Source organism: Idiotropiscis lumnitzeri, chromosome 17 (assembly GCF_059441095.1).
Source record: "Idiotropiscis lumnitzeri isolate Australia: NSW breed Sydney's pygmy pipehorse chromosome 17, RoL_Ilum_1.0, whole genome shotgun sequence".
NCBI classification, from domain to species: Eukaryota; Metazoa; Chordata; class Actinopteri; order Syngnathiformes; family Syngnathidae; genus Idiotropiscis; species Idiotropiscis lumnitzeri.
Window position 1 is genome coordinate 14,817,472 of NC_142407.1, and position 27,677 is coordinate 14,845,148.

General features: G+C 44.5%; 1 protein-coding gene across 1 annotated transcript; it reads left to right on the plus strand.

Annotated features, from left to right (window-relative positions):
- Positions 1-4,394: 4,394 nt before the first annotated feature.
- pdlim4 (PDZ and LIM domain 4) lies at positions 4,395-27,612 on the plus strand. Its single transcript, XM_088279272.1, has 7 exons — positions 4,395-4,813; positions 10,564-10,715; positions 17,256-17,337; positions 22,727-23,019; positions 23,096-23,256; positions 25,126-25,264; positions 26,064-27,612. The coding sequence occupies exons 1-7, from the start codon at positions 4,721-4,723 to the stop codon at positions 26,266-26,268; spliced, it is 1,125 nt and encodes a 374-aa protein (XP_088135398.1). The 5' UTR covers positions 4,395-4,720; the 3' UTR covers positions 26,269-27,612.
- The last annotated feature ends 65 nt before the right edge of the window (positions 27,613-27,677 follow it).

Below are 27,677 nucleotides of genomic sequence, written 5' to 3' on the forward strand. Positions count from 1 at the left end.
CCCAGGGAGCACCTTAAATCTCGAAGAACTTTCGCATCTGGAAAAAACGTCCTTTTCGCTATTAAGATCCCACTTGCAGATGTCCACTAACTCATTTTGAAAGCCTTGGGGGAGGTCTGTGTATTCCATAATTCTTTCCTCGTATGTTCCTAATCATTGTCCACCCTTGCGAGGACATTTGGGCAGAATTTGTTTCCACATGCCCTCGTTTGACTTCAAGGCATGCCGTCACTGTAGCATTGCGCTAACGGTTGACACTTAAAAGCGAGGTTTACAACGTCGTCCAATATTGACGCAGAGAAATGAAAGCAGAGGCTGATAAGAAGCGTAAACAAGTTCCGGCCTTTTATGGCGGTCAAAAAACGACGGCGAGGCTCCAAGAATTCCGTCTGGTCCCCAGAGGATGTTCGATTTGAAGATAATTCTGCCTTTAGCATTAATGGGCCATTGTGGCCAGTTTTCATGGCAACGCCGTGAAATCACCAAACATTGATGCCATGCACTGCTCACATTAGACGGTACGGAGAAAAAAAGCGTGGTCATTCAGCATTGCCGATTAATCGAGGAATTTTTCAAAAATATATATGAACCCTGGAGTTTGGCTCAATTGTCTGCTTCTGACTCAAATTTTGAGCAAGGGTACTCGAGATTTGGTTCATGTGTCCCAATCATGCGTCCATCGCTGAAACTGGTGTCGAGGGGTCCATTTTTCTGTCATTCATGGGACTCGTTCTCAGGAGTCAAGTTTAGGTCCCCTCAGATTCTTACATTTTCACCTGGACACACATTCCGTTCCTAAAAACAGATGATGGACACCCAGTTTTGTGTCAATCGGTGAATTTGCGGTCGAGGACCGTTTTTCTTCCCCGTTATAATAAATAAATATATGATAACCAAATTACAACCTGTTCAAACCCCATCCGAACGAAATAAGACATGACAGAAATGCCGAAGGTGAAAAACAAACAGAAGACCGAGCAGAAAGGAAATTGATGGTCTCCATATTTTCCCACGAGAAGAGCTCACCCTGAGGTCACCCTGAACAACACGCAACGTAAGTCAACACACCCCAAGTTGCTTTATTGAACCAGTGACTGAGGCGGCTCTGGTGGCCTGACGGAGGAAGTGAAGCCTCTCATTGCTCTTTAAAATGTTTCCCGCCGTAGTAAAACGAAAAGACCCTCGAGAGCTTTACGCTTTGTTTGCAAGGTAGAGACTCGAGGAAGCGTTTCCTCCATTCGTTTTAAATAGACAAAAGATTGTCGTCATTTCTGAAAATAATTTGTATTGTTTTTAGGAACGCGCCACGTCAGCACTTTGTCGTTTTTGGAGGAAAGTGTGGCATGAAAACTCTGTCTGTTTAGGAAAGTAAAACCCCCCAAAAAATGCTTGTCTTATTCTGGAGAAGTGAACCATCAGTCAGTTTGCTTCTTTTTTTTAAGGAAGTGCAACCCAGTTTGACTTTTACACTCGTTATTTTCCATCGTCTTACGTTTCCTCATTACGTCGCTGTCCGTCTCAGCCGACCTCGTCGACTCCGTTTCCACTGACGGTGAGCCTCGAACGAGCCCATTAAAGGCGTCAAATGAAGCGCGAGGCTGCCAAAGAGCTTCGACATCGGTCATTTGGTGAATTTAAGGGAAGAACAGAGACCAGAAACGCAGTCAACGGGGAGAGAACAAGTTCCTCCAAAACTTTTAGAGACACTTTCTGCTGATGACTTTGTGTCTGGGTTTGACGATTCAAGCAAATAATACACTCGTTCGCGTTTGAATACGTGTGAGTCACGCAAACAGATTTGGCGCAACAAGCCGATCATGCGCTGTCACTTTGATCCCTGGGCTAAATCTTTTTATGTCAAAAAATGGCAACGAAAAACAGCCTGTTTGGATTTTCCGGATTCATTTAAAGAAGACTGCAGTAGCTTGGTGTCAATTGTTTCCCTTTTTTTGTCATTTTTCTTCGGTGCCCTTTCTAACGTTTAACTACAAAAATGCAAACGGTCGCATCTCGTCTTCGTTTGTTTGGTTGGAGTGATTGACCTTCAGCTTATGTTTGCTGTGCCAACTTTACACTTGCGAGGCCTTCAAGGACGCTGACTTTACAAGGAGCGAGGGACGGCCCGTTCTTCGGCGTAATGACTTCCAGACGATTGTGTTGCGCTCTTAGGACCACGTACCCCTGTCAGGTTATCGGGCGAATGTCTCGCTGAAAGCAAACGTTTACGACCAGGAGTTTTTTTTTTTCGACGCTGGGATTTACAACTCAGTCCAAAGTGCTGCCGAACCGCAAACACGGTAAGGACGGGGGTGAAAAACCCCCCCCAAAAAACGACGGTCTTTTTGTTTTCTTTTGAGTGAATGGCGGTCGGGAGCTGAAATGGGTCAGCTGAGTTTTGGGTTTCGCGGCGGAACCCCCCCCACCAGCCAAGAGTAACAACATGCCTTCATTACGCCGAGCCCCCGGCGGACCCGAGCGCTCTCAAATTTAGGTCAACTCTCGTCAATTCAAAGAAGTTTTTCCCCGGCCGGTTTCGTCACCGAAAGTGACGCCGACGGAAACAATCCAACCACTGCGCAACTTAATTGAATCTCCGCGAGCCTTTAAACTAATTGTGCTGAATGTTTGCCAACCGCCGGCTATTTTTGTAGCCACTCCAAAATCGGTGACATCACGTCTCGTCTGGAAATGTTCTGGACATTGACTACCTTCGAAGGGTTAAAAGAAAAGAATTACAGCAAAGTATGTCGATTTTATTGAAAGTGCTATCTGATTGGCACGGCGAGCCTCCCAGTTGATGTAATTCTTCCCAGTAAACGGAATTTTTTTGGTGGACCTTTTCTGATCCACGGGGGATTTTCTTTAGGCGACCGAGGGGCCTGCACACTTTCTCCTTTGAAAGGCTGCCACACTCCCTGATTGCTTCAGCACATGTCGAAAGGAGCGCATTGCTGGTCAACCCAAGCAGTCGCCCAGGCCCGATGCAAAAGCAAAGTGCGCCGGGTGTCAACAGAACTTGACAGAAAGCAGCAACGAATCTGAGCTCAAGCAAAACAAAGAAGTATGTTTTTGTGGATTTGGCCGGGCTGGTAATTTACACGCTGTCAACGTGGAGGCCGGAAACTGCCAAGTTGTGAGTGGTGGTTGCGTTTGTCGTCATGCGTCACTGTCAAATCAGTTAAAGAATTGCTTTATTTCGACGGATTTAAAAAAAAAAAAAAATGCAAAGTGAGCAGAGGCGGTTCTGTGGTTGACACTTACCACACGGCGAGACTTAGTATGAAAACTGCCATCCCTCTCAGTTACGATCCATTTTTTTTCCATCAAAAGTCATTTCTAAGAATGAATGGGACATCAATGCCAAATAAAATGTGCTTCTTTTTAGCATAAATATTTAGCCAAATATGTTTGCCATTCTAGCTCAGTGTGTGGCAATTTGCGCACCAAGGCAACGTTTCCCATTGAAATGAATGGAAATAGAATTGATCGGTTACAGACGCGGAAATGATTTACCTTGTTTGTACGGCGTATAAATGTAGTTTCGGTACAATCTAGAGCTAAGTGTAAACTCAGGCAATATTTCTTTGAAGATTTTCTGTGTAAACCAAATTATTATTATTTTTATGAACCTAAAGTTTCACTGCGATGTAATATTGTATCCTATCACACAGACAGCTGAGATGTTATCACAATAGTGATGTGTTGCGTGGTGGTGATGCAACTCGTCAGAGGCTGCCGCAGGTTGACTCAGGCCTCGAGACGATCCGGCGGTTGTCTGAAACAGACGCCACGGAATGTCTGACATCATAACTCTGCAAACTAAGAGACTCAGTGACTCACTCGCGAGCCGACTCAAACGATAAGAGAATCCTAAAACTGAGAAATTCTAAATAATATACATGCACGGGCCACTTAATTAGGTACCTGGCCTACATCATCAAATGAGGTCAGCATATTGTTGGGGGCCTGGGACGCCTGGGATTTTTCAAATGTAATATATATATATATATATATATATATATATATATATATATATATATATTATTCATACAATCTTGTAGATCGAGTGAACCACGACGGAAGTGACGTACGAGCAGCTGAGGCAATGTGACGGAAATACAGTTTTATAATTTTATTTTGCCAATCAAAATGTGAAAATAGGTAATGGCAATTAAATATATTGAAGTACGTGTTTAAAGCGTGACGTCACAATCAGGCGCCCAGATCACCGAAGGACCCCGACCACGTCTAGTACCGACATCGGTAATAGTCGAACGCAATACTACTACTAATACTACTATTACTATTACTACTGTTGTAGCAGTACTAGTACCAGTGGTAATTTCATTTGTACTAGGAGTACAGTATACTACTAGTCTACTACTACTACAGTAGTGTTAGGTGCAGAGTACCGAATGTAACGGTAAGCGAAAGACTGGAATGGCCTCGTTGTACGAAGTGCGTACGTAAGCCGAGAGCGTCGGAGCCTCCCTCCCCGGAGTGGGGGCCTCCCTCCCGGGCGAGGGCGGGCTGCTCGGCCCGCGTCACGCGCGTCACGGGCGGCTCTTGTTATTTAAACTTGATTCAAGACCACGGGAGAATTTTTGTCAGGCGGGGACGCGTCGCCTCACGTTTAGCAGCAGCACTTTCGAGCTTCTTTCACTTCGTGGATATTTTCGCGTCGTCAAAGTCTCCAGGCCCACCGGCACCCGGCACCGGCATGTCCTACAGCGTGACACTGCAGGGACCCTCCCCGTGGGGCTTTCGCCTGGTCGGGGGACGCGACTTCAGCACGCCGCTGACCATCTCCAGGGTACGTTTCGTTTCATTTGACTTCATTTCAGCCTTCGGGATGCAATCAATTGGGCCAGGAATTCGCTTTAATATTTCGCGACAAAGAAGGAACAAGTCAGACATTTTAACCTATTTTTTTAATTAATTAATCTTATTAAAAGTGCTTAACTTGGCGTGCCAGCTGCCAGATGGTGAGCTGGTTTTCTTTCCCGGCTACAAATTTGTGACGCAATTAATTATCAATTGTGTTAAATGTTGTGACTCAACGATTTGTTAATAACAAAATATTAGGCTGGGATGATTATTCATGATGAATCAATCGATTTTATTTTCGTGATTACAAAATAGTCAAAAACTATATTTTTTTCTTTAATATTTTTTAGTTCATTAGTATACTTAATAAGTTGAATTAATTTTGTAATTAGTCATTTTCTTTTTTTTTTCTTTTCATGGTTACATAAAAAAAATCTTACAGAACACAAAAAGACAATGATACCCCATCATCACCACAAGACCTTTTAATTGTCCAATCAGCTCGCCACTGGTTGGCTGTTGGTTGCTCTCCAAAGAACAACAGATCAAAGATAAAGTAATGATGATGTCCAATCAATCATCCAATCAGATTGCTCTCATTTCAGACACTTGGATATGTTCTTAGAATTTCTGTCAGGCAAGGTCTACAACGCTTTTCAGCTTGATGCTCGCATCTTTCCGCATTGAATTATTATTTTTAGTCAGCATCTAAGCCATTGTGAAAACAAATGTAATCCACGCATTGTGGTGCGGAACCTCTGCGAACTTTCCCGAACCCCGTCGGCGGGTCGGGATATGGGTCAGGCGTCAGCGTGCTTGGCAGCGGTTCCGCCAGTAGCTGCTCACTTCATCCCGGCCAGGATAAACACATGGCGCTGCCGCTCGCTGCGGGGCTTGTCGAAAAGGCACAGATTTTGGGAGGAGGTGGAGACGAGGGTGTTGGGGGTGCGCTGACATTTGTTTTTCATCAGCGCTCATTGGTGCTGCTGAAGGATTCCAGGTGTTCCACTCAAGACCCCCTCCCCTTAAAACCAAAACCTCTAACTACAGGGCCTGGGTGCTTTGGAGATTTATCACACCCCTCTCACCCCAAAAACCACCCCACTCCCCAGAGCAGTCAAATCACGCCCGGGCACTCGACGCCTCATTGGACCGCAGACACAAAGAATCCTGAGTTTACTTGGTTACCCGTCCAATAACTTTGGTCTTCCTTTATCTTGACGCTTCGGACGTGCGACTTCTTTATAACTAGCTCACGTGATTTACCTCTGGTATTCACGCAATTTGTTTACAAACGTCAACGCACCACAGCTTCTATTATCGTGGCGCGGTTGGAATTTACGAGACGGCAATAAAAGAAAAGCTGCATTTCCGAGGCTAATTTAACCGAGCGGAACTCCGAGATGTTCGTCCCGTAAAATGAGACAAGCGTGCAGCTGGTGCATCTGCGCGTAGATTTTGCCTTCAAAATGTTTCGGCCTAAACCTGTGAGAAGTGCTAAACCGAGACCGTGGCAAACAAGAGGTATACGGGAAACATCCTTTTTTTTTTGTCACTGATGTGACCGACGAGGCATTTTGCAAAGACGTGTCAAATACGGCAGCGGTCTGTTACTGGGGCGGACGCGAGCGCACAAACACCTCAGCCCCAAATAATGATGTCACAGAGCTCCGTCAGTGTGCTTGGTGACCTTATTTTGCAAAATGTTCACGTCTTTCAATCACAAGTGAGGAGAGAAGTTATGCTACTGACAATTGCTTTCGCCGTGAAAAGGCACTGTGAGGTCATAAGCAACTTTTTTCCCGTCTTCCTCAACTGTCATGTCATGGAATGATTTTACAAAGCTCGAAGCGGCCGGGAAAATGGGTGGATGAATATGAGCGAATGATTAGCACGACAAGAGCTCTTGAACTCCACGTCCTTCTACCTTTGACCTCTGCCTACCACATTCCTGAGGAAAGGACAAGGACATGTGACCCAAAGCCGCTCTGGTCATTTCGCTGACACGACCACTTAATCCTACGCTTTTTGATCTTTCAAGGTTACAATCAAAACTGTCTCCTCTTCCAGCTTAGCAAAAGAAATTTCCTGGAGAACAATGCAAGGACGTTTCTGCTTCAGCAATTTATTTGTCGGATTTTACCTTGCACAACTATGGGGGGGGGGGGGATTTGCAGAAGTTGTCATTTTTAAGATGGGAAGATATTGGGTGATTTATGGCGGGCAAATAGCTGAACTTGCATCATTTGGGGTCGTTTTACCGTAGTCTTTTTTTAACGTGCGCAACCTTCATGGGATTTACGGCAGTCCTGTAGATTTATGAACGACTGCAAACTTTCCCTAAAGTTGCGCCGGTTAAAAAAAGACAATGTCAATCCCCCAAAGTTGCACAGGTTCAATAAGACCACAAGTCAATGTTGTTCACGATAGACTCGAATTCTCACACTTGTCATTCACAATCTTAATGGACTTTGGTTTTGCTTGGCACTTTGCTGTCACACTTTTGCGCAGAGAAGATTAGCGCTTTGATCGGTGAACTCCAGGGCAGCCTTCTGGCGTGGAGCTCTCATCATGCATTGTGACGTCGGAATACATAACATAAAGACAAAGGGTGAGGTTCGAGAAAAGGAATTCGCAAAACAAGAAAGAGGGAGAACGGATTTGCGGGCTTTAATAAGGATGTCGGTCGGGTGCTTCAAATTTAGAAAGGAAACGCTTGACAACGCAAAGTTTGTTTGTAGCAACGTGATGTCAACAAAAAGGAACTTTGCTCCCTGGACAATCTGTCATTTTACAGCTCAGATTAGACCTGCTTGATACTTTGCTCGCTGAATGATGTCATTGTGGTGATGGAGCATTTTTGCACGTAATTTGCTAATTAGAGATGATGAATATGATGAATAGACATGCGTCACTTTCCTTTTTGGATAATATTGATGCCTTTATATATCAAACGCTGTCCCTCTTAGCAATTAGTGGCCTCTGTGTGGGACTCACCAAAGGAACAATGTTGGCGCCCCCTGTGGCAGCTTGTAAAACCGCCTTTTAGGGGGACCTCAAAATGACCCAAAACTCCCAAATTCTTGCAATCTTGTGTATATGGGTGAAAAAGTATGAATTTTAGGGGCCCCAAACGGAAAACTAGTGACACCCCACTAGTTTGACCAATTGACATAAAATGTCTCTCATGCAACCAAAAAATGTCCCATACTCTATCTTGAACAGGAAGTCGGCCAAGGTGGTTTTAAGTGTTGACTTTGAGCTCCTACTAGAGAATTTGTCCTAATGAGCCCCAGTTGGCAGCAGGTGTGCTCGCCAAATGGGTGACCCTTAATTTCAAAGTTCCAAGAATGTTGAAATAAACCATCCTATTCTTCTATGATTTTATTTTCAGAGACAACTTTATTGGGATTATGCAAAAAAAAAAAAAAAAAAGTATAAAAAGTAAAATGAAAACTTGATGAAATGCAATAACAACAAACAGACAGAGCGAAAGAAACCAGGGAACTAAATCCAAGCAAACTGACGCGACACGAGTGGCAGGCGGGAGGTGATGAGTAGACACAAGGCACAGAGCTGACAAGAACAGGTGGAAAAATGGAAAACGAGCATGACAAACCAAATCCAACCCATACCACAAAAAACACAAATCATGACAGCGTCAATGTTATAATAATCCAAACCTAACTGGGTGGTCCTGTCCGTCTGGGGGACACGTCATTAGGTACACCTCGACAATCTAATACAGGATTCTCACTTTTGAAAGCTGTCAGAGATTAGTTCCTTTCAAAGTATCTTCATGCTTGCTCTCTTATTATAAAAAAAAAAAAAAAGGAAAAGTACAATGCACTGGATTTGTTGTATTAGAAATCATCAGATTGTGAAAGTTTACCTCACAGAATGTCTGCCTGCCTCACAATGACGTTACACACAAACAAAACAAAGCACTGGAGGTGATGGTGGTTAAATGGCGTGGGTAAACGGTGACCTCTTGTCGGGAGATTGTCGGCTCATGCAAGACCCGACTGGTTCTACTTCTTCTCCAATAAAAGCGCATAGTGTTGTAGTGTTGAGGTGTCGTGTTTGTTTTTACACACGCTTACTTCCCACAATGACCTCTCAGTTTACTGGAACTGAGTCACGGGGAAAAATAGATGGGGGGGGGGGGGGAGCGGGGGAAATGCGTTGCAGTCAGAGGCCGTAAATTAGAAATTCCACTAGCGAACCACACGACTCAGTTATTAGCACTTCATGGCGCGTGAACCTCAGCTCTTTAGCTTTTAAAACACTTAACGGCTCGGCGCATAAGGGGGTCGCTGCAGGGATCAAATTGTAACCCATCACGACGGTTTTGGGAGCAATTTACTCAAATTTACATGCAGTTTCGCCGAGCGGAGACAAAGACGTTAAGCCAGACTGCGTGCACGTGGAACTGAGGTGTATGAAAAGTATTGGGGTGAGTAGGAGTCAGCCCCCAAATTTAACAGCTTCAGAGTTTGTTTTAGTGGTGTAACCAAGACGGGAAGGCACCCGTGTGAAAGGCACAGATATGGAATGAGGGTCTGAGTTGATCCACAAATTTTGGAGTGCTGAGGTTATATCAGAGGAGGAACCGAAGCAATAGAAAAGGTGCTGTTGCGGAACGGGGTGAGGTTGAGCCAAGTCTTTGATTGAAAGGTACGGACACGGAATGGTAGACTAGTTGCAGAGTAGACCGACCCCCTGTCGATTTCCGTGAGGCATCCGTGTTGTTGTAAATGCAGAAACGTGATTGGAAATTAATCAACTCAGCTGTAATCATTATTTCACAGTAGTCGACTAGTCATTTAGTTGACTAGTCAGTTCAACCCCGACAAGGTACTATTAAGGCTGTGTGAAAGTGTATTTCCTAATCGTCATGGCGACAACACACAGACGACACGGAGATGATAAATTGTCACTACTTTACAAACAAGGCACTCATTAACTGCAACATCATATCAACTCCTCGGCTTAGTGGCCAATTTGGGGACGCGGGTAGTAATTTACCGTTGGAAAGCGCTGGAATCGGATGCGTCTCGGCGGCATCTAATTTCCGACCAAAGACAACTCGGTCACCAGGCTGAAACGCTCAGAAAAGTCTCTCAAAATGACACCAGCTGAGGGAAACTGAACCCGCCTCCAACGTTTTGAGGTTAACCACCGAACCAGACTATGGCGCAGCGTGATCAATCGATTAATCGTTTGGTTGTTGTCACGTGTCGAGGTTGGTTGGTGTTGTTATTCGAGTTTAATGCCCTGAAGATGTAATGGATTTCGCAATATAGCAGCAACCTTCAAAGGAGTGGAATGAGCTTGCTACCTAAACGGGAAGCTGTAGAAAGCGAAACCAGGGATAGAGTAAATACTGGTGAACCGCTTTGTGTTTATTGTAACCACATTACAGTCTGGTGGAACGTGAATGAAGTGGGTTTGCCCGAGCTGGTTGTGTTAATCGCTTTCATACCCTTCTCATCAGTCAACAAGACATTTCTTTCTTCAAATGCCCATCCGTGCAGTGATCCAAGCCATCACGCCCGCCATCACAGTGGCGTGACGGATCACAAAGAGACCCAAGTTCTAGAACAACTCCTTTGAGTTGATTTGTTAAAAAGTAAAACAGACATTACCGCACCGTCCTCAGGGCACCAGTTGATCTTTTGCTGCGTTTGTCCTCAACACATTTTTCGACCCACCTAACGTGCCTGTTGTCTCCAGGTAACGGGCGGCAGCAAGGCAGCTCAGGGAGACCTGTGCCCGGGCGACACCATCCTGGCCATCAACGGCGACGCCACCGAGCACATGACCCACATGGAGGCCCAGAACCGGATCAAAAACTGCACTCAGCAGCTCACACTGATCATCAGCAGGTAGTGCATACTGCACCCGATTCTCGGACGGACAGTCGTGATCCATCTCCATCCTTGATCATTAGATGATCCACTGTGTCCGTACTTCTACCTAAATACCGAATGGACACTTTTACCACGAGTGGGGAATTTTGAATCGCCAATTCACCGTACCAAAGTTTTGCGTGTTTACTCAGAAAGAGTTGAATGCAGAGGCTGAGAAAATTTGCCACTTGAAGTAAAACTGCCGTTTCTGACTCATTTGCAAGTGAAAACTGCCAACTGGCAGACGACGAGGACTCTCTCTCACTCTTCTCTCTCACGCTCTCTCTCTCCTCTCTCTCGCTCTCTCTCACTCGCTCTTTCGCACTCTTACGTCAAAGCTCTAAATCCAGAACTTTTCTTCCCATTGTACTCGAATGCATCCAACACCCTCTTCCGTCCAAGCAGCTGAGCATGAAGCGGTGGTTTGTCCACATCGGGATTTTATTTCGGGTAGCGGCGCTCGCTCACGGCAAAGGTTCAGATTCTGTGCTGCTGCTGCTGCAACTTTTTCCCGCACTTAAGATAACGCCGCCAAAGTGTGGCTTTTCATTCCGCTTTGGACGTCAAGAAGTGTTTTCATACCGGACCGAGAGAACTTGTGACTCAGCGCAGTAAAACAAAAATGGCGCATTAGGGACGACAAGTTTATTCCATTAGGTTGCAATATTACGGTGAGAGATTTGCGAATGATGGAACTATGTCATTTGAAATGAATGTCTACTAGAGTGAGCGCAAATCGCAGAGTAGTAGTTCACCACTGATCAAGTGGAAGAAATACAAAGTTAAGATGGGGAAAACCTGTAAAACCATCCATTTACTTGGATTTTAGATTGTATTGATAGCTCAAGTTTTGTTCGTTCGTCTCACCGAAACCCTGAAGAGGGCCTGTCGAGATAGTGACTAGCTTCGGCAGAGGTGAAACCAGGCAGGTCGTTGGTATGCGACCTTGCGGCTGTGTATTGCTTGAATAATTACAGTGCGAGTTTCCCCGCCTCCGGACAGGCGGGCAGGCGAGGCGTGCAACTGTGGGATATTTGGCACCGAGGTGAAACGAGCTGCCGTCGAAGTGGAAAGGACGGGATTCTGCAATGAGTTGCTTATGGAAGACTCTGTAAAGAAAAGAAAAAAGATTCCCTCGAGTATTCCCCCCAAACCACGTGTTGCAGCCACTCTGATCCAGAATCCTGGCCAAGGAGGGAAAATAAGAAGGGATGCAGTTGTTGCTGGCCGACTGCGGGAAAGAGATATGGCAGCCCAGCGAGGAGGTTATGAAAAGCCAAGAAGAGGAGCAGTGAATCGCAAATGCACACGTCACTGGAAATTCACTCAAACATCGAAGCGACGACCACTGAAGGGTTCTGTCATGAAGAAAAAGTAAAGGAGGAAGCAAAGAGCGTCAGTGTCGGCTTACATTTTGAAAGTCTTGGTCTTCTGCCACATGAAATATTTAATAATTGCAGCCATTAACCTCCTTGTGCTGACTCACGGGAACATAATCCCAACGGAGGACAACATTTCTTAGCCCCTCCTTTCAAAGCCTACGCCATAAAATACTCCTCGTCAAAGCGGGAGAAACGGGAGACCTGTAATTTGCCGGTGCTGCCGATGGACAAATATATGAGTCTGCACGTCTGCCTGGGAACCAAATTACAGTGCACTTCTTGGATCTGAGGTCTTCTGTGTAATGCAAGAATGTTTCTTTGGATGATTCCGCATCCATTACAGTCACAGGCCGCATTTTTCAGAGAAGGGTGCCCCCTTGGATCGTGGAAGGTGGTGCTCAAAAGTCCACACTTATTATTTTTTTGTTTGCTATAATGTCTTGCTTGGAGGTCTTCCAAAAGTTGTAGTAATCCAAAAGGGCATCCAAGAGGCATCCTGGAAGTACCACTTCCCACGTATGTGCAAAAATTTCGGAGTACTTGGGGTCTTCGTCGGCTTTTGCGGTTTGTTCTTGTTCTTCTGTCATTTTCCGGTCCGACGTACCGACTCGGTCATGACGGCCGACGTCGGATTGGTGTGCAGGGGCCTTATTGGAGAATTATCAAGTTGGGCTTGAACCTTGGGACTCAATTACGATAGACCAACCTTACTCACTAAACTGGCCTCCTACAGCTGTCGATCAGGAAAAGCTCCACCGGGGAACATCCTCCACTCCCTTACCAACTGAACCGACCACTTAAACTCACAAATCATGACCGCCCCCCATGACCTGAACTTTACTACCCTCAAACATCACTTTTACAGCATCTGTCGGGCCTTGAACCTTGAACCCGATCACTGGTGACCAACTTTCACCACAAATACCTCCTCCTCAATTCCACTTATCTCTGGATTCTAAGTCATCCAGGTCACATCAGTCCCTGAAGGTGGGATCAAAGGCTTTAAAGCTACTCTTTCCTTTTCGGAGACCCTTTACCCGTCTTCCACCTGTGCTAAGGTCTCATACTAATGCCCCATTTGACATCTAGAGTCCATATCTGTATGAGTAAAAACGCTTCCACTCTGAAGATAGTTTCCATCGGTGGACTGTCTGACCCCTTGTTTCCCTCAGCAACCCCCCCCGAGTAACTGTTGCCCTTCTCAACCACCAAACCACTCCTTCTTCTTTTTAGATTCTCATCTTTCCCTCCCCATGTTTCCTCCAGCTCCTCTTCTCTCGGGGGCTTACTGGAGAAAGCCGTGTGGTTGCGAAGGCCCAAGAGGCAGATGGTGGTTGGGACGAGTGCCAGGCCGTTGGGATGGAGTCCCCCCGCTGATGGATGTGCTGAAAGCCCGGACTGAAAGTATGTCTTGTTCATAAAAGGACACCCGCCCCCCCGCTGTGCTTCAATTTCACTTACATTAAAGAAACATGGCAGGATTAAGTTGAGACTGCAGCAGAACAGGTGGAATATGTCAATGCAACGAGAGGGACGGTCGAATAAAGCGCGGACCACCAGCCGAGGCAAGAAGAGCTCGGATTGATGCATTATTCCGTGAGAAATGAAGGAAGGAGAAAAGAAATTCCTGGATCTGCTGGTTCTGCCTCCCTGGACCGTCGCCCAACCCTTCACCATGTTCTGCGTAAAGCTGTCAAATCATTTTGGCGTAATCCTTCTCCAGACCTGATGAAGTAGATTGCTCAAGATGTTTTTTCGCTGGAACATTAATTTCCAGAGCTTATGAATTACAGACAGCGGGCAGAGAAAAGACAGAGAGTCCGGGTTTCCCTGGCGCTGGGGAGAGCTGACCTGTGACTCATCGCTGAGGAATTACGCACAAGGCTGCACCGGACCAAAGGAACACAAGACTCCAGTGGGGACAAAAGGCCCAAAGAAACTCACTTCATCCCCTCCCCGCTTCTCAGGCTGTCTTTTGTGGACCGGCGAATCTACAGAGCCGCAATTCATCGTTCCTTGTTGTCTTCTTCATGATGCAGGACCAGGCCTTAGTTACCCACTCTCAGGTACTCTTATCCTACCAGGACCCAACTATTAAAGGAGACCTAGATTCCAAAAAAGTGGTGACTTTGAGACTGCCTCCAGAACAGGACATGTTTGCTCCTCCACCACTCGCTAATTTAACTAGATTTCAATTTACCATAAAGATTAAAAACACTTGTTCGTGTTGCCCACAATGAAGGATTAAGCAACTTTTTAATTGCTGTGAGATTTAAGAGTGTGTAGTTAGGTTTTTAATTAGTTCGGATTTCAACGGCCTTCAAGTTTTTACAAGTTGTATCCCATAGTCTCAAAGTGCTTGTTCTCTCTTATCGACTAAAGGATGAACATTTTTTTCCACCTTGACACAAAACGATCGCTGCTAACATTGCAGCTCTGCTTACCTTTAGGCTTTGACATGATATCTAAATATTTACTTGTTTAATTTCATACTTGATTTGTGGGCGAACCTTCGGGCAACCCAACTATTATTTATTTATTTTAATTTTTTTTTTTTTGCTGGAGGAGGATTTGAGCTGACAGGAAAATATTCCACGAGAAGACGCATCTCAATTTGGGGATGATTGGTTCCGAGCCGTGCGTCTCATCCTCGGCATGGAGCGCGGCCTATCTCGAGAAGCCAAAGTAAACTTAACCGACTGCTGCCGTATAAAAAAAAAAAAAGGGACCATCAGGAAATGAAACCTGGTCAAGGGGTGGAAAATATGACCACGAGCAAGACGGGGAAACTCATCCTGGGAATCTGTGATGCTCCTTTCAAACTTGTTCTTGTCTGTGTCCTTTTATGTCTTGATTGTTGGTGATGTATACAAGCTAAACATATGAGGAGCTCATGGCTGGAGACCAGGTTGCGATGCCCCCCCCCCCCCCCATTCTCCAGACTCAACAAATCTGTTGGAGCCATCAGACTGAAAGGAGCAAAAGGAGGTAGAAATAACAGGATGGCTCCTGGCAGCCCGCAGCTGGATTTTTGATGCAAAGTCTCTTTTGTTTCCATCAGCCTCAAAGATAGCAGTTACTGCTCGATAAATCAAGCTTTTAAACTTCCTTGGAAGGGCTTCAGTGCTGAGACGACTTTAATCCTCGGGTCAGACACGGCAAGATTTAAAGAATGGATGATGAATACGAGCCGCCGTCTTGATAGTCAGAAGGACCGTGCCGTTCATCTTTGTAATCTTCCGAAAAGTCGTCCGTCCGCCTGGTTGTAACTTATTGTTGAATTCGCTTTGAAATGTTTTCACTTTGGGGGGAAAAAAAAAAACCTCAACATATTAAAGATTTGTGTTGTATGTGAAATGAATTTAATCTCCTGCCGAGTTGCGCTTGACCAGTCCAAAATTTTGATTTTTTTTTTCTGTGAACCCTAACATAAGATGTGGTAAATAGGAAAGTAGTAATTGATATCAACGAAGTATGTTGCAGGGATAGATCTCGACTGAGAGACAAGCGTGGGTTGTTAGTGGAAATGACCAAAAGTTTTTTTCTAAAATCAAATCGTTTATTTTTAACGGTAATGTGAAATGCGGCAACCTCCTGAAAATAAATTTTGTTGTCAGAGTAAATTACTCCAGAAACATTTGAAGGCTTGTTCAGATAATTTATAAAATCTCCATAAAAATGTCAAGTACAACATGCAGATTTCGGAAAAGAACCGGGTTCAGTCTACAAATCCCAAAATGGGTTGACTCCCATTTTCCACAATTCCTTCCCATTCATATTATTGTGGAGATGAATACTGTCATCCTTTATACTCGCCCAAATGTCAATTTCAAGTGTCTCCCTCTGCCGGAGTACAAACGGCTCTTGTTTGTGCGGTCGCCATCGATACCAAACACTGTGAAAATACGCGGACGAAAGCGTCCAACGACCCGTAAGAGCGCTCTTGACGCCGGCGTTCCATATCTGACGCGTTCCCTGAACTGATTAATCTATCACGTTGACCGAAGCCTCGGTGGACGAGAGGCTCTCAAACTTGTGTCCTCGCGAATTTGCGTCCTCGGTCCCGTTCGCGTCTCGAACTCAACCTCCCTTGACAACCAACGCCGCTGCAACGGAGAGACCGCCGACGCGACAAGTCGTTTTGTCACGGGTCGCTAAATGAAACCCGAGCTTGTGGCCATGACTCACGAGGTTTTATTAGCTTAAACCTCACCAAAGCGTGGCTTTTCCTGCCTTTCAAAAGGGAAGGCGTAAATTATCGGCGTAAATATTCGGCGGCATATTTTAATGATGGATCTCGTCACAGCTGCCAGTCACTGAGTCATGTTCTTTCTTGTAAATCAACACAACTGGAGTCAATTACAAGCAACCTACAGATATATGTCATAAGTTATCACCCCACCCCCCCTACTGTAGAAGCCCAAAAAACGTTGTATTGCTCATACTGTGGAGTTATGGCGTGCTGACAACTTTATCTAATGTATCAACTTTGGCCTGTGGCGGGATCGGTTCTCTGTTCCTGCAAAAATCTGCAGCGCGACAGAATTTTTCAATTTTAGGAAATGGTCATTCTATTAAATGACTAGATCAGGATTGGCTCTGGTTCATTGCGTCCACAGAGGTTTCGTTTCAGGGTGTTTTGGGGTCACAATGGCTCAAACTTTCTGGTCTGTGACCGATTCGACGATTGTGGAATAAAATGTTCATCTCGACGAGGGATGTTTCGATTCACTCAAGCCCCGATTTGGTTCTATTTTCCGTTCCCGATTTTGATTTGTTTTGTTATTTTTCTGTTTTATTTTAACATCTGCATTTTGTCCTTGTTACATTGAGTAACCTTTTAGAAATAAAAATTGAAAATGATTCATGAGTCATTTTGTCTTTTTAACAATTTTTGTCTTATCCGTGTTTTGTTAGCGCCAGAACTGAACATGAAAATAAATAAATGTACAATAAATTTGACTGTTATTGTTCCAAATTGTTTTGTGATCAAAATTTCCATATCGATTCTTTAAGTTTTTACATCAATTTATATTTTGAGCCGTTTAAATCGATTTTCGATGAATCGTTTCCATTCCTCATCTCGACCGAACACGAACCTCATCAGGACTCTCTCACTGGTATTGTTTTTCAGGCCGGGATCGGGAGAACGAGTGTGGTCACCGGCGGTTAGCGAAGATGGCAAGACGAGCCCTTACATGGAATCCGACTCGCAGGTAGTCGCCAGTTTTCATGACACAAAACACTTTTGGGAGGTTTATGCCCGATGCATTTCACGACTTGGATGCCTTGAGTGAATTTTGACACGTAAAACCCTGAATTGAAAAACTGTACAACAGAACTTGGATGCCTGTCTGGACTTGGTACTCTCGTGATATAAAATATCATCAAAACATTATAAGGTAAAGTTTTTGTAACTTTCCACGGCATGCAACTGAGTAATTTTTTTTTGGGGGGGGGGGGACTGAAGTCCATCCATTTTCACAAGTCTACATGCACTAGCAAAACTTGCCGCTCCATTTTTCCCATTAATACTTTTGAACAGCAATTATTAATGATCCGTTTATCTTTATTGCTAAGATGTGCTTTTATCGTCTTGTTTTAGTTTGCTCATTTCGAGTTCAGAAAAAAAATCACCATGGGAATCGCTTTTTAAAAAAAAAAATTTTATTGCTTGGATTTCACAGTGCGCGACTTTGATCTCGAGTTTCGAATCCATTAAAATCTGATCCTGGACTTTTGATGGCCATGATGATCATTTGCTGCAGACCGCAACTTGCCATCTGGGGCTGTAAATTAAGTGAGACTGTCTCTGTTGATCATAAACAACATCCATAGAAACCGTCAAGCCTCGCTCCAGGAATAGCGTGTCCCGGGGTAGCGTATTAAAAAGGAACAAACACATTTGGTGTTGAAAAAGACGATTGTTCTCCGATCATACCAGCTGCCAGGATACTTCAGCACAATGAAGCCTATTACAGATGCATTTTTTTTTTTTTTGAGGGGGGTGGTTCCGTTGGTTCTGACACATTTGGGAAGGGATGGAGGTGTATTAGCACCTAAATGCGTACATATGGAAGGAGGCTTTGAGAGAGACAATGAAGACACTGTGAGAAGCGTCTTTTTTCAAGTCTCTTGTCCTTGGGGAGACCGGTGGCAACCACACAAAGCGCTGAAGTATCATTTATTATCCGCCACCTCATCAATAGACGCTTGACGTCCTTCCAGAAAAGTATTGTTCTCAGTTCGGGGAGTCATTTTGTCTTCTGTCATTGCGGTCGAGTGGGCTGAAATGTTTTGTCTTTCGCAGTCATGCCTCAGAGGGATTTTGCTTTGAACCAGCTAGACGTTGAAACTTAGGTCAAGGTCAACTCGAGTCTACATATCATGGTCTACACGTCAAAAATCAGTCTTGTACCTTAAAACGTGAAAGCCACTGTCATGGCAGTTATGTCGGAAATTTTAGATTTCATCACCATCGCTAATTTACACACATTTGGATGGCTAACGTTCCTCAAAACTTGAAAGTCGCTGACCAAATCAGGAACAGTCCAAAAAAAACTAAATCCAGACAGAGGCGTGGATGTGGATTGCTAACATTAGCCAAATGGCTAGCTGCCATACACATCTTTATAATAAAAAATGTAGGTTTGCTAGCTCAAAACAAGTCAGAAACCGACTCAAATGTTCTTTCAAAAGTTTTTTTTTTTTTCCAACAAGCAACATTTTTGAGACACTGAGGACTGAAGATGTCTTCGAGCGTAGTAGTGGAGCTAATGCTAGCTTATGCTTTAGTCAGGTGTAGCTATCTAGCTAACAGCGCATTTAAGTACTTTTTACAACAAGCTGGTGGTTCGCAAAATCCAGCACACTTTTGGATGTCGAACATCCCACAAAATCACGATGTCGTCGTCTCACACGCTTAATTATAATAAATAATCAATGTGCTATTGCGTATTGGAACATTAACTGACATGCATATGTAGCGCCTTCATATTGGAGAGCATGTTATTTATTTTGGTGACTCACGCCGAGCTAATTACTGGATGGAGATGACAGCACACGCTAAGAACGACTGTTGGCAAGCGTCTGCTTTTGTGTCATCATCATCCACATGGAAGCTTCGTCGAAGCGCGGCTTCTACTACACAAAACCAAAGGCACATGCTGACACGCCTGCAGCCCGAGGCAAAGCTCGTCTGGAAACAAAAATGGCGTCGCTGTCATTCATCAGCGCTACTTCAAAAGCAAGCCCCCCTGGCGGCGGCGCAATCTTCGCCTCGCTGACTTTTTAGGGCCTTAATAAACATTAAAGGCAGGAAGGCCGAGGGCAAACAATTGCAAGTTGTTAAAATGTAGCAATGGAACAAGCAAATGTTGACTTTTAAAACATTTAAGAAAGTAAACGGGTAGCGGAGAAAGTTGTTGACTGACAGATGAAGCTGTGGAAAAATTTGTGAGACAAGTAGTCCTTCACGATATTTTTTTGTCTACCATTGCTGTTCAACGGGAATTATCCATTTAGGCTTGGCTAGGTCGGGACTGCTCGAGGTCAAGCGAGGTTACATTGTGTGAATGTGGTTTATTTATTTATTAAAAAAAAAAAAAACTCACTGATTTGTAATTTTCCTTTAAAGCGAATATTTTTTTAAATTTCTTTGAGAGCACATATTCCCATAACAACAAAATGACTCAATCAGGTTTGACGTCACCAAGCAGTCAATTTTTTAATAGCGACGGAATTAAAATAACATCATGTCCATCCGCCCACTTATTTTCCTACGAGAGAGCATTTTCGCTGGGAAAGTCTTTTCCCCCTCAATTTTCTCGTCAGCAATTTAAGATTCAAGCGTCCGCTTCTGTTCTCGGGGAATAAAAAAAGTTTTCCGCTGTTTGAACTGACATTTCCAAACCTCCACTTGGCTGGAAGTTTTTAGGGGTAGCCTGTTGGTCGACGCTAGACGGTAATTCCTGGCACCGAACGTCGGAAATGCGTTGCGTGGCAGTTCGGAAGCTGCAGCGTGGCGCTCATCCAGCCTCGCCGGGAGCTGACAGATGAATTCCTTGCTGGATTTTTTTTTGACCATCAGTTTGGCCGAAGGTCTTCAGTGACCCGCGTGTTTTTTGGCCCGACGCATTTTCAAATACATCGTGTTCCCTTGCTTGATCGCAGTTCATCTACTGCAGCCTTGCAGATTTTTCTGTGGAGCAAAAGTTGTCAAACGCAGGAAACATCATTATATAATAAAACTTCAATGAGGGTTTGAAATACGATTTACTCTCAAGCAGGCAAACTACGGCCCGGGGGCCACATGTGGCCCGTTGAACGTCTTAATCCGGCCCGCCGAAAAAATTAAATGAATAAACCTTGTTCATGTTCTTCTTTCCTTCCATTTTTCTAGTGGCCTTCAGTGGATGTTCTGCTCAAATGTGTTTTATGAACGGAACAAGGTTTGTTGGATTCCAGGAATTGTAAAATAAATAAATAATAACTCCAAAATCAACGTTTCAGCCGTTCCAGCTGACTGGCTTCTCGCAATCCGGAATCACTTTTTAAGATTCTTGCGTGTTGCCAAAATGTATTTAGAGGGACCACCGTTGCTTAATCCCCTGCCAGCGAATCCGCCGAAGCGTAGCCGAAAAGTCTTTTTGAAAGAGCTCAACACCTGCGACCCGCTTTATTTGCTTGTTTGTGTTCACTCTTCATCCGCTTAAATCCTCCCTCCAAAGTGTCCCAATCAGTCTACGGTTTCTCTTGATGGGGTCAGGGTGCTCTCGGCAGGGGGGAAGCTCCGTTGTATACAGCAGAGTTAGATTGTTTCATGTATTTTCAAGCATTATAGCCGGAATCGCTTTTTTTTTTTGTTGGGGTTGTCCTAATTTTCACCCTGACTTTGTAGTTTGTGGAGGTTCCAGCACCTCGACTGGTTTTGTTTTCCCTGGCCTCCCGCCCCGCCGCCCATCTGTCTGTCACCTCCTCTCCAGCCCGTCTGTCTCTCCTCCCCTGAAGGGCTGGTTTGTGTTTGCTTAGCGGTGCAGAGCACCATGAGAAGGGGCTTCATTTTGAGGGTCCTCAGGGATTAAACCTCGCGGGAGAACGAGGCGGCGGCGGTGGTGTTACCGTGTGTGTGAATGTTTAGGTTTCCGGCCAATCAGTGGCAGAGCCTGGCAGGGGTCTCGAGACACATGATTTCAATTAAGGTGACTCCCCCTTCCTCCCTTTCGCTGTCTTTTGGAACTTCAGTCAATGAGGTACACTTACTAACCTCTTTCCTACAGATCTGACGTTTTTGTACTCTCTAGATCTGGTGTGATGTTTGAAGTCGTTGTCAGACAGTGGCAATGTGTGTGTGTGTGTGTGTGTGTGTGTGTGTGTGTGTTACACTTGATATCCCATATCCTGCAATTCCGGTATTTCCTTCTGTGATTCGACCTCACAAGAAGGAGGAATCTCCCTCTTTTGTTGTGCTATTTTTCACAGAGAACAGAAACCCCAAAAAAGCGGCTTTTGCTTGCCAGTGAATTGCGGAATGGCGTCCGCACAGGAGTCATTCCGGGTCTGTTAAAGCTCTGATGTGAGGTCCAAAAGCCAGGTGGGCTTTGGACTCCATTGTTGGTACGTTTCGCACGGCAACTCAGGAAAGAGGTCAAAAATTCCAGACTGAAAAAGAGACAGCACGGATAATCTTCAAACCGACTTCTCATTCCTTCCCCAAAATTGTGGACTCTGCCTGGTCAAGTGGAAAATTGTGCCCTGGTTGACCCCCACCTCCAAGTTGAAACCGTTCACACCGAGACCAGATGTGACGGTAGACCTGGAATAAATCCGCCTTTGCCTTTGGAACACATCAAACCGGGCTGCGAGATTCTAGAGCACGTTTACACAAACGGAGACTGGACACGTCGGAGTTTCAGAACCACAGAAACCAAATTGAGTTTCAATGCGATTCCCGAGGCTCGATTGGGTCACGTTTGGTTTTGGAGCCAATGTTTGAGGAGGTCTTTGAGTTGCTTTGGCTCGTCTTTATCGTTCAAAGCGTCCGTCTGGAGCGGACCAGGCGATAACAGGGTCGTCTTTTTCTTTTTTTTTTTCTCTCCAAGATCTAAACTTGCTGCGGCGGAGGAGAGGAAGCTTCCAGAAAAGGTCTGATTATGTGTGTGTGTGTGTGTGTGTGGTCCCAGCAAGTGTCAAGACAGGATGAATTCCAGCTTTTAGCATCTGTTGACATGACCCATCTGGAGAAGCAACCAGTACAAAAGTATTGGGACACCTGATTGTCCCACTGAAAAATGAGTTTTTCTCTTCTCTTTAAGAATTGTTCCTCAAAATGAAGCATGACGGACAAACGTTACGCTACGATCTTAAAGTGCCTTTAAAAGACACTACATGGAATTGATTCATGTCGTTTTAGTGGAATCCGAATAAAGGACATTATTTTGTCCATGTGAGGGCGCTGTTATTTTGTCATATATTATAACGCAAATGTCGCGGCCTTCCTGCTTCCTGGATTTGGTCACGACATCGGTAACGCAATATTTTCTACGACCCATCCTATTTTACACGAGAAGCAAAATGCATCCTGAAAAAGAATTTCTTTCTCCACAGAACTTCCGGCCCATCACCAGCGGCTACGCCAACAGCAGCCGCAAGTCGTCGTACACCCCCGAACCTCGGCCCCCGCCCACTTCGCTGCTTCCCATGCAGCATCAGCAGCAGCCGACCAACCACTCGCTCAACGGCCATTCCAAGACCAACAACGCCCACGGCTACGCGTACGGCAACGGTACCGGGCACGCTCAGTACAACAACCCGGCTCCGCTGTACGCCGCCAACGGCAGCAACGGGGACCGATCCCTACACGGCAAAATGGGAGGTCTCAACCTGAGCGCCCCACACAGGTGATATTACCTGCAAAGATTTTTTTTTTTTTTCAAAAATACATCTGACACATTTGAATATAATTATCTTTCCTAGCCCCGAGCCTCCCGCACCCTCCCCCGTCCAGAGCCGCAACGGCGTGGACATGCAGTCGCACGTCTACAAGATGCTGACGGACTACGAGGAGCCCTCCTCGGAGCCAAAGCAGTCCGGCTCCTTCAAGTACCTGCAGGGCATCCTGGAAGCCGAGAACGGAGGTAAGCACTTTTTGCAGACAACACGGACCCTTTTCCCATGTTCATGTATTCGGGGTAAATAATTTAAAATAATAATAACGTTACAATGAGAAACAAATATAGAAAGTGCAATTTACTGGAAATGGAGCAAGCTCATAAAAAAATTAAATAAATAAATTAAAAGACCCAGCACCTGGTCAAGAACCCGTTTGCGTGTCGGAGCATTAGTCACATAACGACATTCTAAATCCCCGCTTGGCTCGTTGGTCTCCCTGACATACTTTTCCTTTTATAGACGGTCGCGGCGAAAGAGAGGGAAAACATGGAGGAGGAGGAGGACGGTGGGTGGGAGGAAGATGAAGGCTCTTTAAATAGCTCGCATGAGGAGGGGGAAGCAAACATTTCGGATAATAAAGTGAGAAAAATGTCACATCTAAACCATTCGAATTTCCACTTGTCGAGTTGTAATTGATGGCTTCTCGGGAGGCATAACTCTGCATTTTTGCACACACCAAATTTAATTAGTTTCAGACCAGCCCACTGTAATGACGTTCACATGATTAGGGAGAGCGCATTCGTGTCTTTTACGAGATAAAAGCACACGGTGGCTGTCTGGGCGGAGGATGAAGTCTGTCATGTTGACGGACAAGTTGAGCCCCCACTGAGAGAAGGATTTGTCTTTGAGGGGCTTTTTACCGCCCGTTTACTGGAATTCCACACACTCCTGGAGATGGTGTCTCCAGTTTGTTGGGATGGGTTTGCTTAAAAAAAAAAAAAATTTTAAAAACGGGTTTGTTGTCCATTTAGGGAATTAGGCCTCGTTCCAAATAGCAGTTAGTGTTTGCACAAAATCTTCAGGCTTCTGCTAGAAAGCCAAAAAATGTCCGGAAAAGCCTACTAAAACATCTGAACTTTATTTTTGGGGTTAATTTGAGTATTTTTTGGTGCCAGGCATGTTCTGACTCCCATTTAACATGAGTTTGAGTCTGATTGGTTCATTGTGATCAGAGCCCCTTCTGCAGTCATGAGGGTGTGTAGACTTATGTAAGTAACCACATTATCTCGATTGGTTATTTTTGCCCCCCCCCCCCCTCTTGAAAAGGATTTCATGACTTATCTTGGCCTCATTCTTTTACATTACAAGAAGTTGGCATTCCATAAGGGGTGTGTAGACTTTTTATATCCACTGTAGCTGTTTGACGCCATCTCCCCGCCATTGCAGCACTTGATGTGAGCAAGAATCCCACAAAAGGGGGTTTCCGTGGTTTGGACATTGCAGACTTATGAAAGCGGCATCAGCGCTGAAGACAAAACTTGCCTCCCCCGCGATAATGCGAGCGTAGATGACTCCCGCTCATTTGGATGCAGACTTGCTCGAGACAGAAGTGAAAGCAGCGCCGCTCGCGTGCCGCTGCGCTCGCTGGCAGACATTAGCGCTGATTGATGGTCCGCTTCACGTGGCGTGCGAGTGCTTTGGATGCCAATGGAAACACCAAACACCAGAATGGGTTGGATTTTTAAAATGGACGGATTTATTATACTGGGCATGCGGTCATCCCACAAAACATTTCTCCTTGCATTATTTACATTAGCCAAATCAACCAATTATTTTATAAAATAAATGTAAACAAAAGCTTAAATATATACAGTATATGAAATAAAAAAAAAAATATTAAATATATTTTGTGTGTTTTTTTTATTTTACTATATTCTATTTCATTACTTATAATAAAAATATTAAATGAAACAAATGTTTAAAAAAATCTAGTTTGCAGTATATAATATTTTAATGACATAAATTTTAAAAATTCAATATGTTGGTAAACATTTTTATTGCCTGCGATGGCACCGTTTCAATTTTTATTTTATTTAATTTTTTTTTTTATATAGGCGTGTCCCCGACTGAGAGGATGAGAAGCCTAAAGTCCCCGGTGAGATCGCCCGTCCCCAAGCTGGGAAGCCCCCTCTCCAGCGGCGTGTCAGGCCTCCAGAAGCTCCCGCAGTGTACGCGTTGTGCCAACGGCATCGTGTAAGTATTCTCGTCCTTGCCGTGTGAGCACTCGGCATTGTCACCTTTGCCTACTAGGAAAGACGCTAGCGCTTTCTGAAGAATTAAAAATCCAGAAAAGACCCACGATCGGGTCTTTTTCTCACCTTCATGTCATGGCACAAAAAAGCCAAAGGAAATAAATGCGTGCATGCTGTGAATGTGCACAGGCTCCCTCTAGAGGTACACACAAGAATTACTTAAGTAAACTTTTTAATGCTTTTGCGTTTAACCTGGAAGAGCTGTTTATTTTTAAACTTTGTTTTAAGTGCGATTTTGATTTTATGCAAACACTTTTTTTTCCTTAGTAGGTACTTTGTGGAAAATGTCTGAAACAAAGAGTGTTACTCAGTGAGCTTGACGTGCACCAACAGGCAAAACGACCCAGGAAGTTAGGTCTTATTCACCAATGAAATTGTGAACACACGCACACACAGGCACGCACAAATACAAAAGGTGGTTACCCCACCCTCCTGCTTGTAAAAGCAAGCAGTGATGTTATGGCCATGCATTAGTCATTAACAAAGGAACACACGCATGCACACACACGCATGTGCGTCTGTATGTTTCTCGAACAATTTTTTTGGCCTTTAGTTTATTTTGGGTGTAATTCCACCGGCTACCACTAGATGGTGGCACACTATTTTGGTTGACCAAATTTGAATGAAAACAGGCAGTTGGCAGGCACATTTGTTTTCTAAAAGGAGAAGTAAAGTGAGAAATTGTTTTTGCACAAGTGTGCACACTGAACATGTTTTTGAACGCCGCGTTTTCTCTCCAGGGGCACCATCGTGAAGGCCCGCGACAAGCTGTACCACCCCGAGTGCTTCATCTGCGACGACTGCGGCACCAACCTGAAGCAGCGAGGCTACTTCTTCATCGAGGACAACCTGTACTGCGAGACGCACGCCAAGGCCCGCGTGCAGCCCCCGGAGGGCTACGACGTGGTGGCAGTCTACCCCAACTCCAAGGTGGAGATCGTGTGAGGCGGACGCAGGGAACTCTGCAGAAATCTCGGTGTAACGCTCCATCATAGCTTGCATTTGTTTTCGGGACTTAGGGAACGTCACTTTTTCCTCTTTGTAAGCGCCGATGCATCACAGGCGTGTGTCACGGGGAGCGCCGGTGGAATGTCGGCGTGTTGTTTGGCTGAACTCTAACCTCCGGCTAACCGGCTCCATATGCAAGCATGCCAGCTCCGCCTTCGCAAGTGTAAACAAAAAAGACGGCAGGAGGGAGAAGAACAGCACTTTTCCTTTTTCTTCTGCTACTTTTTTTTTTTCCGTTTACCCGGCTGCGTTTACTCAAGTCACCCATTCAAGTGACATCCATTACCTACACAAAAAAAAAAAAAAATATATATATATATATATATATATTTTTTTTTTTTTTTTAATGATTTGTTGGGTTAAAAAAACACAAACGGAAGGAAAAAAATTGTGGTGTGAGGGTTTTTTTTCTTCCTTTTCTTCAATGCATCTGTAATGTGAGTGGAGTTTTACTGTTTGCGGGCAGGCCAAGTCCACTACAGTCATAATAATACATTAAGTACAATGATTCCTTGAGATACAAGTTTGATTTAAATCATATTTCCTTATTCAAATGAATAGAAATGCCATTCCTGGTGTGCACAAGTTGGCCACCAGGGGGCAGTACATTACAGACAGACACAAAGAAGAGTTTCTCAATTTTAAATAAACAGTTAATTCTTTTGTTTGTTTTGCTAATTTTTTTATTGGATCAGATGGGAGTGGCAATAAACAACGTGCATGCCGATCTTCAATTCAAGTCAAAGCAAGAAAATCGTGATAAGGTCAGGTCACGGAGATCTCAAGGCAACTGCACATAAAATAATGTAATGAATGAAAAAATATATATCTGGGGACCGAACAATGACTTTTTTCTATCAATAGGACGTTTATTGCGGAAAATAAGAACATTTTTTTTCTATAGTGTGCAATTGTAAATGTTGAAAAATGTATATTGTCGTCACACTATGCTTTTTTGCTGCCGTACATATACTGTAAACGTTAACTGTGTGCCATCGCCTGTACTTTTTTTGTTGTTAACTCCTCTTCTGGTTGTTTATTAACTTATTGTCATGCCAACACTCTGAACACCCACAAAACCGTTTAGAAAATAACATGTATCCAATTATTGTGCCATGATCATTAGAATGTGAATAATGAGGCTTAATTGCATGTGGAGTCCCTCAGGGTTCCATTTTTCAAGTGCCTGAACACGCCCCCCTGCTGACAGCATATACCTGCAAACTGCATTTTTTTTGGATTGGTTTGACTTCATTATTAAAGGATTTGAAAGTGTGAAAAGTGTGTTTATTTTTTAGCAAGAATAATTTTGAATGTCTAATCCATGACTATTAAAATATGGTTTT